This window comes from Prunus dulcis, chromosome 6 (genome assembly GCF_902201215.1).
Source record: "Prunus dulcis chromosome 6, ALMONDv2, whole genome shotgun sequence".
Lineage (NCBI taxonomy): Eukaryota > Viridiplantae > Streptophyta > Magnoliopsida > Rosales > Rosaceae > Prunus > Prunus dulcis.
In genome coordinates, this window is record NC_047655.1 from 20726216 (window position 1) to 20744624 (window position 18409).

Genomic DNA, 18409 nt, shown 5'->3' on the forward strand with positions numbered 1-18409 from the left:
AAGGTTATAGGTATCTTCCCGCTCCCACACTGCACATGTGTATATACATACATGTATACTAATTATCATTGTACTATTTATTAAGAATAATTTAAGAGCACCATGTAATAAGATATTACAACTTAATTTGAGGAACAAAATGAAATTCGAGTATTATTTTATATGAATTATTGTAGTAGAAAAGGAGAAAAGGGAGGATGATAATCTTGGCGATTGAAATCATGCTCTCTATATTGAAACTATGAGTCTATAAAATTTTACTATCTTAAGGTCTTATGTGAATAAACTAAGTGATGAATTCATAACATGAACAAAAAATGCAACCAAATGAAGAGGGTGGATCCGGATCCTAGGAATAGCTTGAGCATGCCTTAACAAAATGTAAACATGTGCACAAAATTAGATTTGGGTTAACATTTAAATTACCAACTTTACGGTTGATGTTGCAACACATTTTGTACTTTACGGGACAATTTGAAATTTGATGTATATATATTTGAAGGGGTAAAATGCAATTGACCCAAAGAAATTAAGGAACATGAGCTACACAAAATTATGAGCAACTGTATCCACAGTGATTCTCCATCATTGCATGATTTTTCTTAATAAAGTTATAGATATGACAACTATATGACATATTTCTTTGTTCACACATCATAACACCTACAAATTATGCCCCAAGTTTTAGTTCTACTTTTCAATCTTGTTCCTTGATCCTCGAATTCCCACTAATTCATTAGTCTTCGGCTGTGTTATTCTTAGCAAGTGTGAGGATTTGAAATTAGATTCTTTTAGGGTTAGAATGAATGATATTCACATTCCCGGTCAAATCAGTTGTTTAGAGTTTAAAATTGTATTTACACTTAGCTTGTGCAGCAAGTTCTCTTCACCCTTTTAACGCTCCAACAAAAAGAAAACTAGAAAGAAAAAAATTCAAGTTGATAGCAAATTGAATAATTCTTTTTTTTTCCCTTTTTAAAAAATTTGGACAATTTTTCAATTTATGCGTGTCATTCTTGCACAGGAACTATGCTAATCTTCTCTGTAACGTATGTCCCGAAGGGGACATCTTGAATAGTTGATTTAGTATGTGCATGTATTTGTTTATATAAGAAAGGGCTCTGAAAAGTTGAAGCTATGGCCCTGTTGTCCTCCTATATAAAGTGTGGCGGTAAAGAAATATGGCTTGTCTGGCAGAGCGTAAAAAGCGAATTAAGATGAATAAGAATATTACCTTGACAAGAAAAGCAGAATGCTCAAGTGGGTCTTTCGCTTAATAAAATAGAGGATGATGTTTAATTTTGATGTGAGAGAGGGATTTGAATCTATTTTTGGTGCCTTTTCTGTAATATTGTATTTATCTATAGTTTCTAGAGGAGGATATATCAACAAACGCACCGACTTTTGATAAAGCAAAAAGCCAAAAAGCTTTGGCTTGCCCCACGTGAACTCTCTTTTGCAAGACTTGTTGGGGGAGGCTTTTCCCACATAGCCATCATGCATGCGTTGAAAAGTTGTGAAGGCATAGACCCATGTCACCCCCATTACGGTGACTGTCTTTCGTTCAATCATAGAGAGAGAGAGAGATGATTCGGTTATATATCCTATATGATTACAAGGAATTTTATCACTTGGTTTGGTAGCATGTTTGATTTGACTGTGTTTCAATTATTAGTTAAATAAATTATTATGTAACTGTAAGTTGAAATTAATTGTTTAACAACATAACATTAACATATCAAAAAATAGAGTTATTATACAAGTTTACAATTTCAAGTTATTGTGTTTGTCTCCTTGTACACATGTACAATTGGTTCAAAATAGAACCACTTGAAGAAGCAACTTAGATGATTTAAAACAATAAGATAAATAATAGAATTCAATAAAATTAAATAAATTAATTTTTAATTTAATAGTATTTCTCTTCTAAATGTAGTCTAATCCCCGATGCACAAAAAGTCCGTCAAAATTGAAATTAGAGAGTATGGAAATTAACTAGGTGGAGTAATCTTAAGCTAAAATATAGTTTAACAAGAGGTCCCACAAGGGACACTTAGGGGTGGGGAGGCATGGCCAAATTGACTAGGTGGTTGGGGCCTAACGGGCCAAAAACGGTTGGAAGGATTTAATTTGCCGGCTATATTGGGGCATAAAGTTAAGGCAATAGGGTCCTACAAATATAGGGTTCCTACACACTTAGAAAAAGGAGTGTCATTGGGACATATATATATATATATATATATATGGGTGGTTATTGTTGGTGGAGGAGCACCCATATGCTTTGCTTTGCGTTACTTGTGTATTGGAGAGCACTCCGCAGGACATGCTCAATTGACCATCAGCATGGCATGGCCATCGATCCAATTATTATCTGATTCTTGAATTTATGATTCAATGTATGTTGTAGTTTATAATCTATAAAAAAATGATTTAAGTATATGTTTTCTTCAGGAAAGAGGGTGTTTTCTCACACAAACAATTATGATGTCATAAGAATTCCAATACGAGATCATTATTATACAAGTGAAGGCTCTTTTCTACTAGGCAAAAGACTCCATTAACATTATTGCATGCATGTTAATGAAATAAAAATGTGACTGATTATAAAAGATGTCCTACGATGCAATGCTATATCACTAAGAGAAAGTGGGGTTTGCTAAATGCTGGCCATGTGGCTGGTTGATATGCAATCATAGTCTGAATGGATTTGAGACTCAAGTAGCCGAGCCAGCCGCAGAGCATATCAAGTGGAATTTGCAAATTGCATGTCTAAATTGAAACCCCCTAAGCCCTAGTTCACATGGGAATCGACTAAAGTGGATTACAGGTACATGAATTGACAGTGATCGGGTTACAATACAAGAAAAGCTTTTGTTAGTATCAGGATGTTAGTGATTATAAATCAAACACAATTTTCCTACGTCAGAAAAGTAGGTTTCTAAAATAGCCTATGTTAAACGAAACGATTGATTTAAATTTCACCAAATTTTTTTGAGATAAAACTCAGCCTAATAAGTTCATAGACTTTATCCAGCTCTATATTTGGGACGATTAGGAATAATGTTGTGTGACATGCGGACGTGTAAAGTTGAGCGGTCATATCTTTTACCCTAATTATGGACACATACTGATTTGGAGTTGCCTAGTGAATATTTTTTATCCCACAAGTATGACATTTGATTTTCAACCCTAGAGTCTCAATCGATGACTTTACCTTTGAAGGTTGTCCTCTTGTAGTAAGTATACTTTCCATGTTTTTTTTGCTATTAGTTTTTCATGTGAATGTTGTTATTTTTTTCTTTCTCTTACAAATGATTAAAATCCTAGAAAATTTTCCCAATTTCGCCGTCAATTTGGGGCTGCCCTAACTCATCCCAAAGTGGGAATGGCTATATGTTCATGGGCCCATCTGTTCTAGCCCCAATGTCTCGAGGCTTGTAAAACTTGAAGAACACAAACGCAATTAGGCTAGCAAAGGCCGAAATCCTGGTCCAAAGAAGGCTTGGTGTGCAAATCAGAGGCACCCGTACAGAGTTCGGAAGTGCTTAAGGGAAGGAATCAACAATATTATATCAAGGGTGATTCATGTAAGAATTGATTGCCCCATATCAAGGGGTGGAATTTGGATTTGACAAGGATCAATGAAATGACCACTTTGACCTGACCACCTCTCTCTAGGTTTGAGTCCTTCCTAGAAGTAGAGAAAAACTTGAGGGGGACTTGCTTTTAGACCACAAAAATGAACTCTCTTTACATGTTCCAAAGGTGAAGTTAGGTTTAATTACTCTGACATAGTTTTTTATTTTTTATTTAGTACAAGTAATAGTCTAAACTGTAGGAGAGGGAGATTTCTCATACACACACAAAATTATGATGTCATGAGAATTTGAACTTGAAAGCTCTAATCTGATATAGTTTTATTTGCATAAGCAAAATATGCAACACAAAATAGTGAAGGATCCGTAATTGTAAGTAATATATACTAGTGACCTTACTTGATTTAAGACAATAATTATATCCACCCCACATGAAAATAACAAAGTTCACCCTAGCTACATGAAAAGCAGAGGATCCTAACTCATAGTTCTTGTCGAATTTGACACATTAATAATGAAAACAGCATGAATTTTAGAAGTAGTGGAGGCAAGTCCTTGTATTGGACTAGGGGAATTGGGGGTGTGGGGTTGGGGAGCAATGACTTGGGGGTTAAGATTTCCCTCAAAAGAGGCAATGAATCATATACCACGCTCTCTCCTAGCCACAATAAACTAAAAAAAGACAAAGAAAGGTCAAACTTCTCCATCCCAAGTTATTGCTTCCAAGTGGTTTGGGCATCCAAGCATATTCCAAGCTTATCAACTGGCCAACATACGTTGACTGAATATGTATTCATGGTGAATACGTACACATACAAATATTTTCTTCTCGCCCCCACTCAAAAGCCTCCAAGACCCAAAGTTGGAGAATTTGACACTTTTTCTTTTTGTTTTGCTTTGGTTATCTAATCACACAATTGTAGGGCAACCTTTATGTCAACGTAGATGATATTTTATTTATGGCATTTAGATTATGGGGAATATATAATTTTATGGTCAAACCACAATCATGGCTAGATGCCCTTTGCTTTTCCAGTTGAAATTTCGAAGGGAATGGATACGTGTAATGATTTGAAGATCTAAGAATTCGAAGAAAGGATTTTTTTAAGTGAGAGTTTGAAATGCTGCAGGTGCTGCTTCTTACATTTTATATACATAATTTTGATGGCATATTTGCATGCATAATTGAATATTCTTAAACAATTTTCCACTCTTCTTTTTGTTTTTTTCTTGATCAAGTTTGCCTCTGAATTGGGCGCACAATACCTCAATCATTCAGATCGACAAATAAAATCACTCAATCGTCTTTCCCTCTTTATCTATTTGTGTGTTAGAACTTGAAACCTCTTAAATATTAGGAGATAAAAGTATTACTAAATTAGTAGTAATTTGCTTTTGAAGCACTTTAAAATGGACTAACTCTCTTTAGGCCTAATTTTAGAGATTCAATTGGAATTTATTTTAGAATTGAACTAACAATGGTATGTCTAGTTACTGGTTACCCTTCTCTAGTAGTTGTGGACTTAAGATGGTGGTGCAGGATGTGGGAAGGGACTGGTGCAACGGTAGCTTGTTCTCGGATTTAGTTTTCTCTTTGTTTTGTATTGGTCTGAATTTTTGGAAATGGGTCTCATTTGTGCTAATTTTCTGTTTTGATTTTTGTTGGGCTGAGGTTTTGTACTTATGCCAATAAGTTAGAGCATTCATAATCGTTGTTTATTCACTGTAATAGTTCAATAAATTGATTTTTTTTTGGCATCTATTGAATTGAACTGCAATTTTACTTGCAATGGTACAGTTTAATAGCTTCATATCAATAATTATATCTACTTACACGTTTTTTACGTACTCAAATAAAATAAAAGTTATAAATTTAATAACACTAAAAATTGTACCATTGCAATATTCTCAAAAAGATCTTTAAACAAAGACCAATTTTGAATATGTTTGAAAAAAAAAAATTTAATCAATGTATTTTTTCTATTGCATTCAACTATTGAACAGTCATTATTGATGTTCTTAACAACATAATGCATTAATTGCTGTATTTTTTTAATTAGCATGTGAGTCTCTTGGTTAGCCTATTTTAGGGTTCCCGAAAAAAAACACATGCAAGAAATTCATATATTGAAGACAATAGAATAGAATAGCAAGAATTTCTAAAATCGGAATCCACAAAATTTGGGAATTTCATGATTCTATTGCTGGACATGTAAGAGATTGGAGAACTGAGAAACGAAATTCACATTTACAATAGGTAAGGAAATGAAAAGTTGGAGAAGTTAAAACAAAAATTCACATTAAACAATAGCTATTTAAAGGGAAGGGCTTGCACCATGATTTCTAGGCCTGTGGGCGGCCCGATATTTAAGTTAATAAATAATATTTTTATAAATATACTAAATTAATATTAATTATACTTATATTTAATTAAAATATTTGAAAGAATATAATGACCCATTTACTATTAACATGAATTATTATTGCATTTAATATTCTTATAAAAGTAAGCTAGTATTAATGATCATTGTATTTAATTAAGCATAATTATATTTAATTAAGAGTGCTGCTAAACGAACTTTAAAATTAACTGAGTACACCGTATGATCTAAGTACACTATAATATTTTAATTAAAATATAAAATTAACTAAGTACACCCTATAAAACCCAAAAATACTCCTGGTACACCATAATATTTGTAGCATTATTTTATAGTTGATTTTCAGCTTGATTTTTTTAATAGTGTTTATAAATCTTTGACTTTTCATATGGATTTATGCTTCTACTAAAACTATTGACACTTTTTTTGCAATTCCAACTTCTTGCAATCACCACCTCTTTCGTTAAAAACTCAACAGGACAAGCAATCTCTTGATTAGGGTTGAATATGGTTAGTAGGGTGTACTTATTAAAATTATATTTGTTTCACAATTCCATATATCCTTTTTGGTCATTTTATATTAGGGTAAATAAGTAATTCAATATATACTTTTATAATATGGTATACTCAGTTAATTTTAGGGTTCATTTAACACACTCTTAATTAATTATATGTGGCCTATTTGATATGCCATATAGGACCCCCGTGAGCTTGAAATTTTTTAGCCCTTTCGTAAGGCTTGGGCTTAGTCTATTTAAAATAGGGCTGGCCTGATCAGTTTAACCCATAGAGCCAAAAAAACTTGTGCCTAAGTAGAGTATGGGCTAACCCCCCCAACCCGGACCATTTTACAGGCTTACTTCCTATTTTTATAAATTAGAGTTAATTACAATTTAATACTCCGTGATTATATTTTTAAGACATGTTAGTCACTATTTTTTCAATTTTTACAATCACATACTTCGATCTTTTAAATTTGTTACAATGTAGTTCCGCCGTTAGAGTTTTTGTTAAATCTCTTCGTTAGTTGCCAACGTGGTACTATGAATTCCACATTTTTCAATTTTTGTTAATTTTAAATTGATTAAAATAAGAATAAAATATTTTAAAAAAATTACAAATAAATCTCTCTCTCTCTCTCTCTCTCTCTCTCTCTCTCTCTTCCATTGTTTCCTTTGATCTTGGCTGGTCTTTCTGAAATCCAGAAACCCATTTTATCCATCTGGGTCTTTCATCATCTTAGCTTTTGTCCTATTTTTCTATTAAAGTTGGGATTTTGGGGTCAAAATCCACAAACCCATCTTGAAACTTTACTTCTCTCTCTCTCTCTCCCCCCATGACTAGAACCCAGAACCCTAGCCCCCACGAACCCATAACCCACCTGCAATTTTCTTCCCCCCTCCCTTTCTCCCTGCATTCCTCATGACCACCACCCTTCAAACCCCACGAACCCATAACCCACAGAACCCATCCCACCCCTACGATTTTCATCTTCCCCCTCCCTTTCTCCTTGCATTCCCATGACCACCACCCTTCAAACCCCACGACCCCAACCCCCATGAACCCATAATCCACATAACTCATCCCCCCCAGCGATTTTCTTCTCTCCTCTCCTCCCCTCTCTCCCCCCAAAAAAAAATATTTGATTAATATGTATGTGCAAAATATCATAAATGAAATGCAAATTTTAAAGCGAGAATCTTGTCTGCAACATGACATAAATTTTCTTAACAGGATTCCTGAATGCCCGGAAAATAGGATCCTCCAAAAAGATCTACATGCGATAATTTGCTTCGGTAATTCGGAATCAAGACTCAGTCCCCCCTCCCTTTCTCCCTGCATTCCCCATGACCCATCACCCTTCAAACCCCACGAACCCATCTCTTCCACCCCCAATCTGAATCCTCCACTGTACCCTCAGACCAAGACAATTGTTTCTATTTAAGTAGACATCTCAAGGAACTTAACAAGAAAAGATAATAAAAAGAAGGAAAAAAGAAAAAGCGTAGATCTCATGTATAAATTGATCGCGAATCCGAGCTCAATAGCTGGTGTTCTTGCAGGGTCCAAAACGTCGACGTCGTCAAAACTCTGGAGCCCTTTCGCAAAAGCCTTTCGGAAAAGCTTGAAAATCTGATGGAACTCCGAGTACAAGTTGTCTTGGTCTGAGGGTACGGTGGAGGATTCAGGTTGGGGGGAAGAAGCAAGTCGCAGAGGGGATGGGGAAATGCAGGGAGAAGAGAGATAGATTTATTATTATTATTATTTTTGTTTTTAATATTTTATTCATATTTTAATCAATTGAAAATTAATAAAAATTAAAAAATGTGGGACCCGCAATGCCATTTAGGCAACTAATAGAAAAATCTGACGGAAACCCTAATAGTGGAATCACATTGTAACAAATTTAAAAATTCGGAGTATGTTATTGTAAAAATTAAAAAGATAGGGACTGACATGTTTTAAGGGTGTAACTATAAAGTACTGAAGTGTAATTAATCCTATAAATTATAATGCCTTTCATTTTTAATGAAATGAGTTACTTTGAAAAAAAAAAATAATTTTCGAATGCACCAAAAATTTGTTCACATTTTGATATCATGTTTATAATGATGTGGCATAGGCCATTTAAACAGGGCACTTAATGCTATTAATGCCACCTTGAAAGTGTATGGAAGTAGCATCATTTTGACAACTGCTAATAAATTTGCAAAACATGCCAACAATATTATTTTATCTTTTTCCTCAATATAATAACATGTACTTCATTGTGATAGTAGAGCAAAACATGCCAAATCACATTTTTTCAGGTCAGTCACCCTCACAAGTTTCAACAGGGGAATTTCGATATAGGGAGTTACTGTACTTTTGACACAAACAACTAATTTTTGTCCTTCATCACAACGCTTTTTGAAAGTGTAAGTAAAATAAAACATTCCAGATCGTTTAATTTGAAGCTTATATCGTCCAAACTTTTCACGAACTGCATTACTGACGTTACAATTCCGGATATCTATCCTGGTTACTCTATCCACGTTAGTCTTTGCATTGTTATTGTAGAATTCTGTGACAAAGAATCATTATACAAGTTAATTACCAACCGACAAGAGTGCAATACCACAAAATATTGAGACGTTTTTTGTATACGAGCTATAATCTAAACTACAAAGAGGATGAGGTTTCTTACACACACATTACCAATGTGATATGGGGGTTAAAACCTGACCAATGATTTACAAGTCAATGTCATTTTCCCACTAAGCTAGAGCCCGTTAGTACAAACTATAAAGACATTAAATATAAAGATTAACTATATAAACCCCCCTAAATTATTAAGCATTTTTTCAAGTTCATACACGATTTCTTGGACATTTACAAGGGAGAAGGATGGTGTATGAGTTGATTGTCAGGATTGTGTTGCTGCGTTTTGGGGTGGGGGTGGGGGTGGGGGTGGTGGAGGATGGGGATTTCTGGGTTTTTATTTTATATTATATATATATATTATAATGAATATTATTTTGTTAGTTTATCTTTGAAGAGAAAATTCGGATTTTTAAATATTTTTTTCTCACCCGGAATTCTGTGTAATATCTCGAAAAATTCAAAATGGATTTTCATATTTCAGTGAATAATAATATTATAGTGGAGAATGATTATGGGTATTTTTTCAAGTGATTTTGGATTGAGATTATTAAATTAAGTGTGTTTAATTTCAAGTTGGACAAAAATGACCAAAATACCCCTGTGTGTGAAAGATTACCAAAATACATTTGCATGCAACAAAAAAAAAATAAATAAATAAAATTCTGAAACGTGGAGGGCATCAAACCACCCTCCTCCCACTCTTCCCCCCTTGCTTCAAGCTTTCAATCCACCATTATAAAAGGATGAGTCACCTAATCTAAAGTAGTGAGTCACCTATTCTAAAGTGGTGAGTAGCCTAGCCTAAAGTTATGACTCACCTAGCCTAAGGTGTCTTCCTTAATGAAGCTGAATTTTTTTTAGAGCTAAGGGAGGTGATTTGTTGACAGGAGGGAGAAAAAGAAGATGGAGGGAGAGAGAGAGAGAGAGGAGAAGACTTGGAAATAAAGGAGATGGAGGTTATTACTATTACATCCACAAGAGAATTAAGAAAGAAATGTAAGAGGTAGAAAAAAAAAAAGGAAGATTCACTATTATACCCAATGTAGGGGCCCAAATTATAAAAATACCTTATAAGAAATGGACTTTAGAAACACACCCAAAGTTCATTTACAACATAACAAAGAGGCTTTTAACTTCTAATAAATTACAAAACTGCCATTAATTTCTTAAAACAAGTCTAACATCAAAATCTCATAAAAATACCCAAAACACTCAATAGGGCATCAAAGTAATTTAATAATTAATATTAAATTCAATAAAGCCAGCTGTTAATTTTTGGGTTTTTTTTTTTTTTTTGTTTATAGAAATTCAATGGTGTAGGGTTTATCTATAATATTAGTGCTAAGAATTGGTATATCACTAAATATCTCCAAAAAAAAAGGTTAAGAGTTGAAGCCATTGGAAGGATGAAAGGTAGGATTCTTGTTCTAAGTTCATTTCAATTCTTGAATTTTTGTATAATTAATTGTTTGAGTAGATTTATGGTTGTATTTGAGTTGGAGAAATGATTTATGAAACTTTTAAGGCATAAGAAAATCAAAAAAGGAATTTTGAAATCAAGATTTTCAGATTTTGGGTGTGTTGATAAATTTTTGGGTTTGGGTGTTCAAACTTTAGATCCAAATCTTGTTTTTGGTAAGTTTAGGCCAAGGATATGATGTTGGAGTATGATTTTGAACCTTAAGGATGGTATTTGAGGTGTGTTGAAAGACACTTTTGAGAAAATTCTGAAACTTTGTATTTTTCTAGAAATTTCAGTTCCTGGGCCTTACTTTGGCTCTCGTGTTTCTTTGATATGTGAAGTACATTTTGGAAGATTTTGATATTTTGGAAACTAGGAATAACAAGGGTCAAAACCCTTTTGATTTCATTGATTTTGGTTAAGTTTTGGGAGATCAAATATTGGAGTGAAGTTAGGTTTTCAAAACTCCAAAACAGAGGAAGCTAGAAAACGAAAATTCAGATTTTTGGGTTCGAATTTCTCACTAACCGTAGCTACGTTTTCACCAATCTTTATATGTAAATGTAAAATAATATCTAGTATATTTGTGTGTTTGCATTACAGAAGAAGGCCAATATATAGAGCCAAAAAGACTACCTAAGAAAGGTAATTTAAATCCTAAGTTAAAGGAACTAATTTGTACAAGACTTAACAGAGAAGTTGACTAATCCTATACAAGATAACAAATAATGTACAATACATTATTTAATCTTCGAATATCTTCAATATTCCCTCTCATGTTGGAGTGTGAAGATCAAGAATACTCAGCTTGCCTTTAAGTCGCTGAAATTGATTTTTCCCTAAAGATTTGGTAAACACATATGCAATTTGGTCTTTTGAAGGAATATAAGCAGTTCAAATAGTACCATCTTGGATCTTTTCTCAAGTAACATGACAATCAAGTTTTATATGTTTATTACGCTCATGGATACAGGATTGGCCGCTATGTGTAAGACAGCTTGGTTATCACAATAAAGCAAACTTGGTGTGGAGTGTGGTATGCCAAGGTCATGAAGAAGATATTGTAACCATTGAAGTTCACAAGTAGTTACAGCCATTGCTCTGTATTCCGCTTCAGAAGATGAACGAGAAACAGTAACTTGCTTCTTTATTTTCCATGAAATTGGACTTTGTTCAAGGAGTATGAAGAAACTGGTTGTAGACCTTCTCGTCATTGGACAACTAGCCCAATTAGAATCATAATAAGTTGTTAATTGAAAATTATTTGAAACTGATAAAAGGATTCCTTGACCTGGAGTCCCATCTAAATAAGGTAGTAATTGATTAGCAGCTTCTTTGTGAGGTGTGCGAGAACTTCGCTTGAATTGACTCAAGATGTGAACTGTATGAACAATATTTGGTCGAGTGATAATGAGATAAATCAGTCGTCTGTAAGTTGCTGGATTGTGTAATAACTCGCCATCCTCATTATTTAACTTGAGATTTTGCTGTATGGAAAATAAAACTGGACGGGCACTGAGAAAACCAGAATCTTGTAAAATGTCTAGTGCATATTTATGTTGGCTTAAATATAATCCATGAGATGAGCGAGAGACTTCTATTCCAAGAAAATAATTTTAAGTCCCGAAGGTCCTTAAAATGAAATCGTTGATGTAAAAACTTCTTGATGATGTATATAGTTGCAGCATCAGTACCTGTGATAATTATTTCATCAACATATACAAGCAAGAAAATAGATGACTTACCTTTATGACGATAAAATAGTGAATAATCTGCTTTGGATTGAGAGAAACCCGCATCAAGCAATGCATGAGAAAACTTAGCAAACCAGCACCGAGAGGCTTGGTTTAAGCCATAAATGGATTTGTTAAGACGTCATACCAAATGTTCCCCCTTGTCGGAATAACCAAGAGGAAGTTGCATATGTTCACTCAAATCACTGTGAATGAAGGCATTGTTAACGTCTGATTGTTGAATAGGCCAACCTTTAGAAATTGCCATGGATAATAGAACCCGAACAGTAGTAAGTTTGGCAATAGTGAGAAGTTTCATGATAGTCCACCCCGTGCATTTGTGTGTAGCCCTTGGCAACCAAGCGAGCTTTGAAGCGTTCAATGGCACCATCGGAATGACGCTTGATTTTGTAAACTCATTTACGATTGATGGCTTGCTTATGAGGTGGCAATTTTGTGAGAGCCCATGTATTATTGTCTTCTAATGCTGCAAGTTCAATTTTCATGGCATGACGCCATTCTAGATATTTATTTGCTTTATGGAAGGAGTCAGGCTCAATTATAGTGGAAATAGATGCAAGAAAACTTTGATGAGGTAGAGAAAAATGATCATAAGTTAAATATTTGGAGAGAGGATACTTGGTACCATGTTGACTTGAAGTTCAAGAGGTTGCTTAAGATTGGTAGCAGTGATAATCATTAAGGTAACCAGGTGGTTTGCGACTACGAGGAGGAGGAAAAGATGAGGGAGGTGCTATAATGGTAGATGAAGTATTGAAATTTGTGATGGCTGGTGTAGGTGTTTCGGTGGGAGATGGAGGCAAAAGAGATGGGAAAGAAGAAAGTATGTTGGTTGGTGGAGAAGAAGGTATGTTGGTCGGTGGAGTAGAGGGAGACGTGTTAGTGTCTGGAGTGGCTTGTGTTTCTGGGTTAGATAAATATGGTAAGGTAAGTGGATGAGCGGAAGCTAAAGAAAGATGGGAATGTTCAAAATCTGTTGCAGGAATGGGTAAAACACTAGGTAAAGTGTGGTTATTGGTTACTAAAAAATTAGCATTGGAAACCATATGATATGTGGCACCGGAATCGACGATCCAAGAACTAATATTGAATGATGAATTAAAACATAATGGGTTACTTGCCAGATTGGCTATTGAATTATTTTTACCATATGATAACTAGGCAATAAGCTGATTATATTGTTCTGAAGTCAGCGATGGTTCAGCCAATGTGTTGGTGGTCATAGCAGCAAAGGAACCAGCAGAAACAATACTCGAAGAAGAATACATGTTCTTCTTCTTACAATGAGATTCAGTGTGTCCTGCAACATCACAAAACTTACAAAGCATATAAGATTTTATGTTAGGATTTTTCCAGCAGCATGATTGAGAGTGACCGTCAAGTTTGCAAAAATTGCAATGATAAAAAGGCTTCTGAGATGATGATTGATTGGCAGCCATGACTGACTGGTCAAGAGATATGGTGATTGTAGGGTGAAGAGAGGCTTGAAAGGAGGTTTAGAGTTTTAACAAAGACCAGTGTAGGCTCTGATACCATATAAAATAATATCTTGTAAATTTGTGTGTTTGCAATACAGAAGAAGGCCAATATATAGAGCCAAAAAGACTACCTAAGGAAGGTAATTTAAATCCTAAGTTAAAGGCACTAATTTGTACAAGACTTAACAGAAGTTAACAAAACCAATAATACAAGTTACAATTGTCCACGACGAGTTTTCATATTCTGAAAACGTTGCATTATAATTTCGTTATCAATACAAGCAAAAACATCTCTCTCAATGTAAACAATCAAGCTATCATTCAACCATTGATCTCCCATTCTATTGCGAAGTGGATTTTTAATAATATTCATGGCGGAAAATGCCCTCTCCACTGATGCAGTTGCAACCGGTAAAACCAAAGCCAATGTAAGAAGCAAATACACAAAAGGAAATATTTCATGCATTCCTTTCTCCACCATTTTTTCCGCAAGACTACTAATCCCTTCCAATTGAGAAAAATCACTACTCAAACGCATATGATGAACATAAACACCAAGTTGATCTTCAAGCATCAATAAGTCTCTATCCGAAAAATCATAAGGATAAAATTGAGAAAGACGAACTAGCTTTCGTTTGTCAAAAGCCACAAAGTTATTTTTTGGACTCAAGCATGCCAAACAAGTAAGTAACTCAGTACTTACCTCGTTGAAGCGATCATTTAATTTCGCAAGTTGCCCATCAATTACATGAATAAAGATCTCCACACGATAACGATGATAATTTGTCTTCATTGGAGCATTACGCCGTGATCTCCCTCGAATTACATATTCCTCATCCATGGTAGGAACTATAATATCATGTTTGTAACAAAACGAGGATGCTTGCTCAACCAATTCTTCAAACTCATTATCCCTCATCAACTGCAGGTTTTCCTTGCATGTTTTCACTAAATTCATTGCACTCACAATGTCTTGATCTTTCTTTTGCAATGCTAGAGACAAAGTGTTTGTTATTCCCAATATAGCTTTCATTACAAATAAGTGAAACACAAACTCAAAAGATTGTATTTCTCTCCATAACTTATAGGCTTCACCCGAACTATCATTAGGATTATCATCAACAATTATTTGAAGCACATTCACCACAGATGGGAACATAGAAATGATACTAATCAACGTACCATAATGTGAGTTCCATTGTGTATCGCCGGCACGTTTGAGAGTAGTTTCTTGATTTAAGCCCCGCCCCGTTATAAGACAATCATCTTCAAAAGCTCTCACAAGCTCTTCTTGGTATTGTGCTCTAAGTGCATCACGACGCTTACAAGATGCTCCAACAACATTAACCAAACTATTAGCCGTTGTGAAAAAAGAGTTGACATCAATGTTTTTCTTTGCTACCGCAACAAGAGCTAGTTGAAGTTGATGAGCAAAGCAATGAACATAAAATGAACAAGGTTGTTCTCTCAAAATCTTTGTCTTAAGGCCATTGAACTCACCTCTCATATTACTAGCTCCATCATAACCTTGTCCTCGTAGCTTGGAAAAGCTCAAATTCGCGGAAGAAAAGAATTCATCAATGGCTTCCTTTAGTGCACTTGAAGTAGTGTCGGTTACATGTTGAACCCCCACAAACCTTTCAATTATTTGTCCTTTGTCATTCACATAACGCAACCCCATCGCCATTTGCTCCTTTATTGAAACATCACGTGCTTCATCCACCATTATTGAAAAATATCTATCTTTTACATCACTCAAGATAAGATCAATGGTTTCTTTAGCACAAGAATTGACAAGATCTTTTTGAATTGAAGGAGCTATTAACTTTAAATTTCCCGGAGCATTTTCCAACACAACGGCCTTACCTTTTTCATCATGATCCGCAAGAAATTGCAAGAGCTCTAAATAATTCCCTTTATTACTTGATTGTGCACTTTCATCATGACCAAGAAAAGAAAGCCCTTGCCGCAACAAATACCTAGTGCACTTAAGTGATGCATTCAAGCAAGTGCGATAAGCCGTGCAAGCTTGGCTTGTTTGTTTGATCACAATTGTTTCAATGTGTGTAGTTTGATGCATCAAATTGTAAGCAACTTCTCTAGCTTGGTTGTGAACACTACCAACCGGTCCAATATGAAGGTTAAATCTTTCTTTCGCCTTCTTCCAATTATTGAAGCCTACCCCAGTGAATGCATCACCACCCACTTGATCAAAATTAGATTTGAAGAGATAACAATGAAGACAAAACGCAGCATCTTTAGCAATACTATATTCCAACCAATCATGATCATCAAACCAATGAGCAATGAAGCGTCTATTAATTCCTAATTGATTAGTTTGTGGGAATTTATAACTTCTAGGTTGACAAGGTCCCTTTTGTAGATATGCTCTTCGGATCTCATCCCGAATATTAGGACTATAATCCGCCATTCGAGTTCTTAGTCCAGGGTCTGCTTGAAGATTAGCTAAGATCTCATCTACTTCAATTGGTCTTGCATTTGAACTACCCGGATTAGACAGAGAAGAACTATCAGTAGATAATTTTCTTTTAAAGAATCGTTCCATAAATCTACAAATCAATTAATTCAATCAATCATTAATTTTTATCCAAATTATCATATGAATATGAAAATTTCAATAACCCACTCTCAATATTCAATATACTCCCTAAACCCATATCAATCAATATTCAATATACCAAATTATCATATCAAATAGCAATCAATATTCAATATACTCAATCAATTCATATTATCAATCAAGCATAAACTCAATCAATCTACATTAATATGATTATCACTATGATTCATATCCATAAATTTAATTACATAAAAAAAAAATATATCAATATGATTCATATCCATAAATTTCAAGCATAAACTCAATCAAGCATAAACTCAATCAATCAATATGATTCATATCCATAAATTTCATTACATAAAAAAAAATATCAATATCAACAATATATATTATCACTATAATTATTAATATCAGATTTTCCATGCTTACTTACTTGTAGTTTAAAAAATGGGCGGCGGACGGCGGTAGAAGGTGGTGGTGATCGGCACTGGGCCACCGGTGAAGAGTTGATGGAGGTTGTCCAAGGTTGGGAGGTTAGGGTTTGAGAGGATGGGAAGAGAGGGGCTGTGGAATTGGGAATGAAGGAGAAAATGAATCTGTGCAGAGTGTTGTGCGTGTGTGTGGTTCTGGTTTTTTTTTAATTTTTTTATTTTAAAACCTGGCCCAAAACGATGTCGTTATGAGGCCAGGTCAATTAAAAAAAATTTTGACTGAGCCTTGACCAAACGACGTCGTTTGGCAAGGCAGGTTTAAAAAAAAATTACGCGCAGCGCAGCTGCGTAGCTGCACAGGGCATTTCGTCGAGCACATTGTGTGCATTCAAGGGGGCTTCCAGGTGCTGTCCAAGGGGGCTTCCATGGACTCCCTTCCCCAATTTCCAGCCTTCCAAGGGGTCGTCCGACCCCTCTTGTCCCAACGTGGATCCGCCACTGGTGTTGAGTACATGTGGTGCAAGGTTGTTGTCGTTCGTCATCCTCCCTAACTTGGTTTTTCATTCTAAATCAGTTAACATTAGTTTCAAGACCATTCGCGACCTATAACTTTTTGGCCAAAAATTATGTTAAGCAAAAGCACTGATTATTATTTGTCCTTATTGTTCGATTTAGGCTCGAGTGGAAACAGAAGGATTGGAAGGGTAATTGGGTAATCTAACTAGTCGGACATGAAGTAGGGTTTCCTGATTCCCCAATGATTAGACCATATCACTTTTAATCTTTGTGCTTATACATAGTATTATAATTATGAATATTATTGTTGTTTTGCTCGGTGAATATTATTATATTATTGATGTTTCTTCATGGATATTGTTCGACGTTAGGTATTCATGTGATTAAATCTAAAATATTATTGTTATTGTCTGTATTATTATTCAGCAGAGATAAATGATATTTGCACTGCATTACATATGCATCATAAATATAGTGGTGTTTGGGGTGTGTGTGTGTCGTTTGAGGTATATCTAAGGCTTTCTCCAACCCATGAAGGGCTAAACCCAAATTTCCCCCCTCCAAAAAGTGACTATTTGGGTTTTGCTCGGATTCAAATAGTTTTTTCTCCCAACCCTACGGACTCAAATTTTAAGTCCGCAACTTTATTAAATTGTTTAAGAATGGTTTGTCTAATTTTTTTGTTTTTTGTTTTATATTTATGGATAACTTTTCTTCATTCAATCTTTTTAAATAACTTCATAATTAAATTTTGTGAACAATTTGACCTTAAAAAATTAAAATTCCACAAATATAATTCTATTTCAAAAGAAAACACACAATATAATTATAAAAGAAAACACACTACTTCAAATTCACCATACATGAATGCCAATAAGAATAAACTAATAACCACCGTCATGGGGGCTTGGATAATAGTCCCCTGAGTTATCTTCAGGATTAACGGTAGACTGTTGACCCTCTGCAAGTTCTTGCATAATTTCATCTTGTTTATCCCCCCAATACTTCTTCTTTCTTGGAGTAAATTTGGACACGTCCATGGACATTATTTGTTGTTCTTGGGCCT

General features: G+C 34.7%; 1 protein-coding gene and 1 pseudogene across 1 annotated transcript; both read right to left on the reverse strand.

Moving 5' to 3' along the window:
- Positions 1-978: 978 nt before the first annotated feature.
- On the reverse strand, positions 979-1067 carry LOC117633325 (annotated as a pseudogene).
- A 12427-nt stretch (positions 1068-13494) lies between these two features.
- LOC117630447 (zinc finger MYM-type protein 1-like) lies at positions 13495-17369 on the reverse strand. The gene is made up of 4 exons (XM_034363167.1): positions 17161-17369; positions 15316-16385; positions 14068-15228; positions 13495-13637 (listed from the first exon to the last, which is right to left on the reverse strand). The coding sequence occupies exons 1-4, from the start codon at positions 17367-17369 to the stop codon at positions 13495-13497; spliced, it is 2583 nt and encodes an 860-aa protein (XP_034219058.1).
- Positions 17370-18409: the final 1040 nt, after the last annotated feature.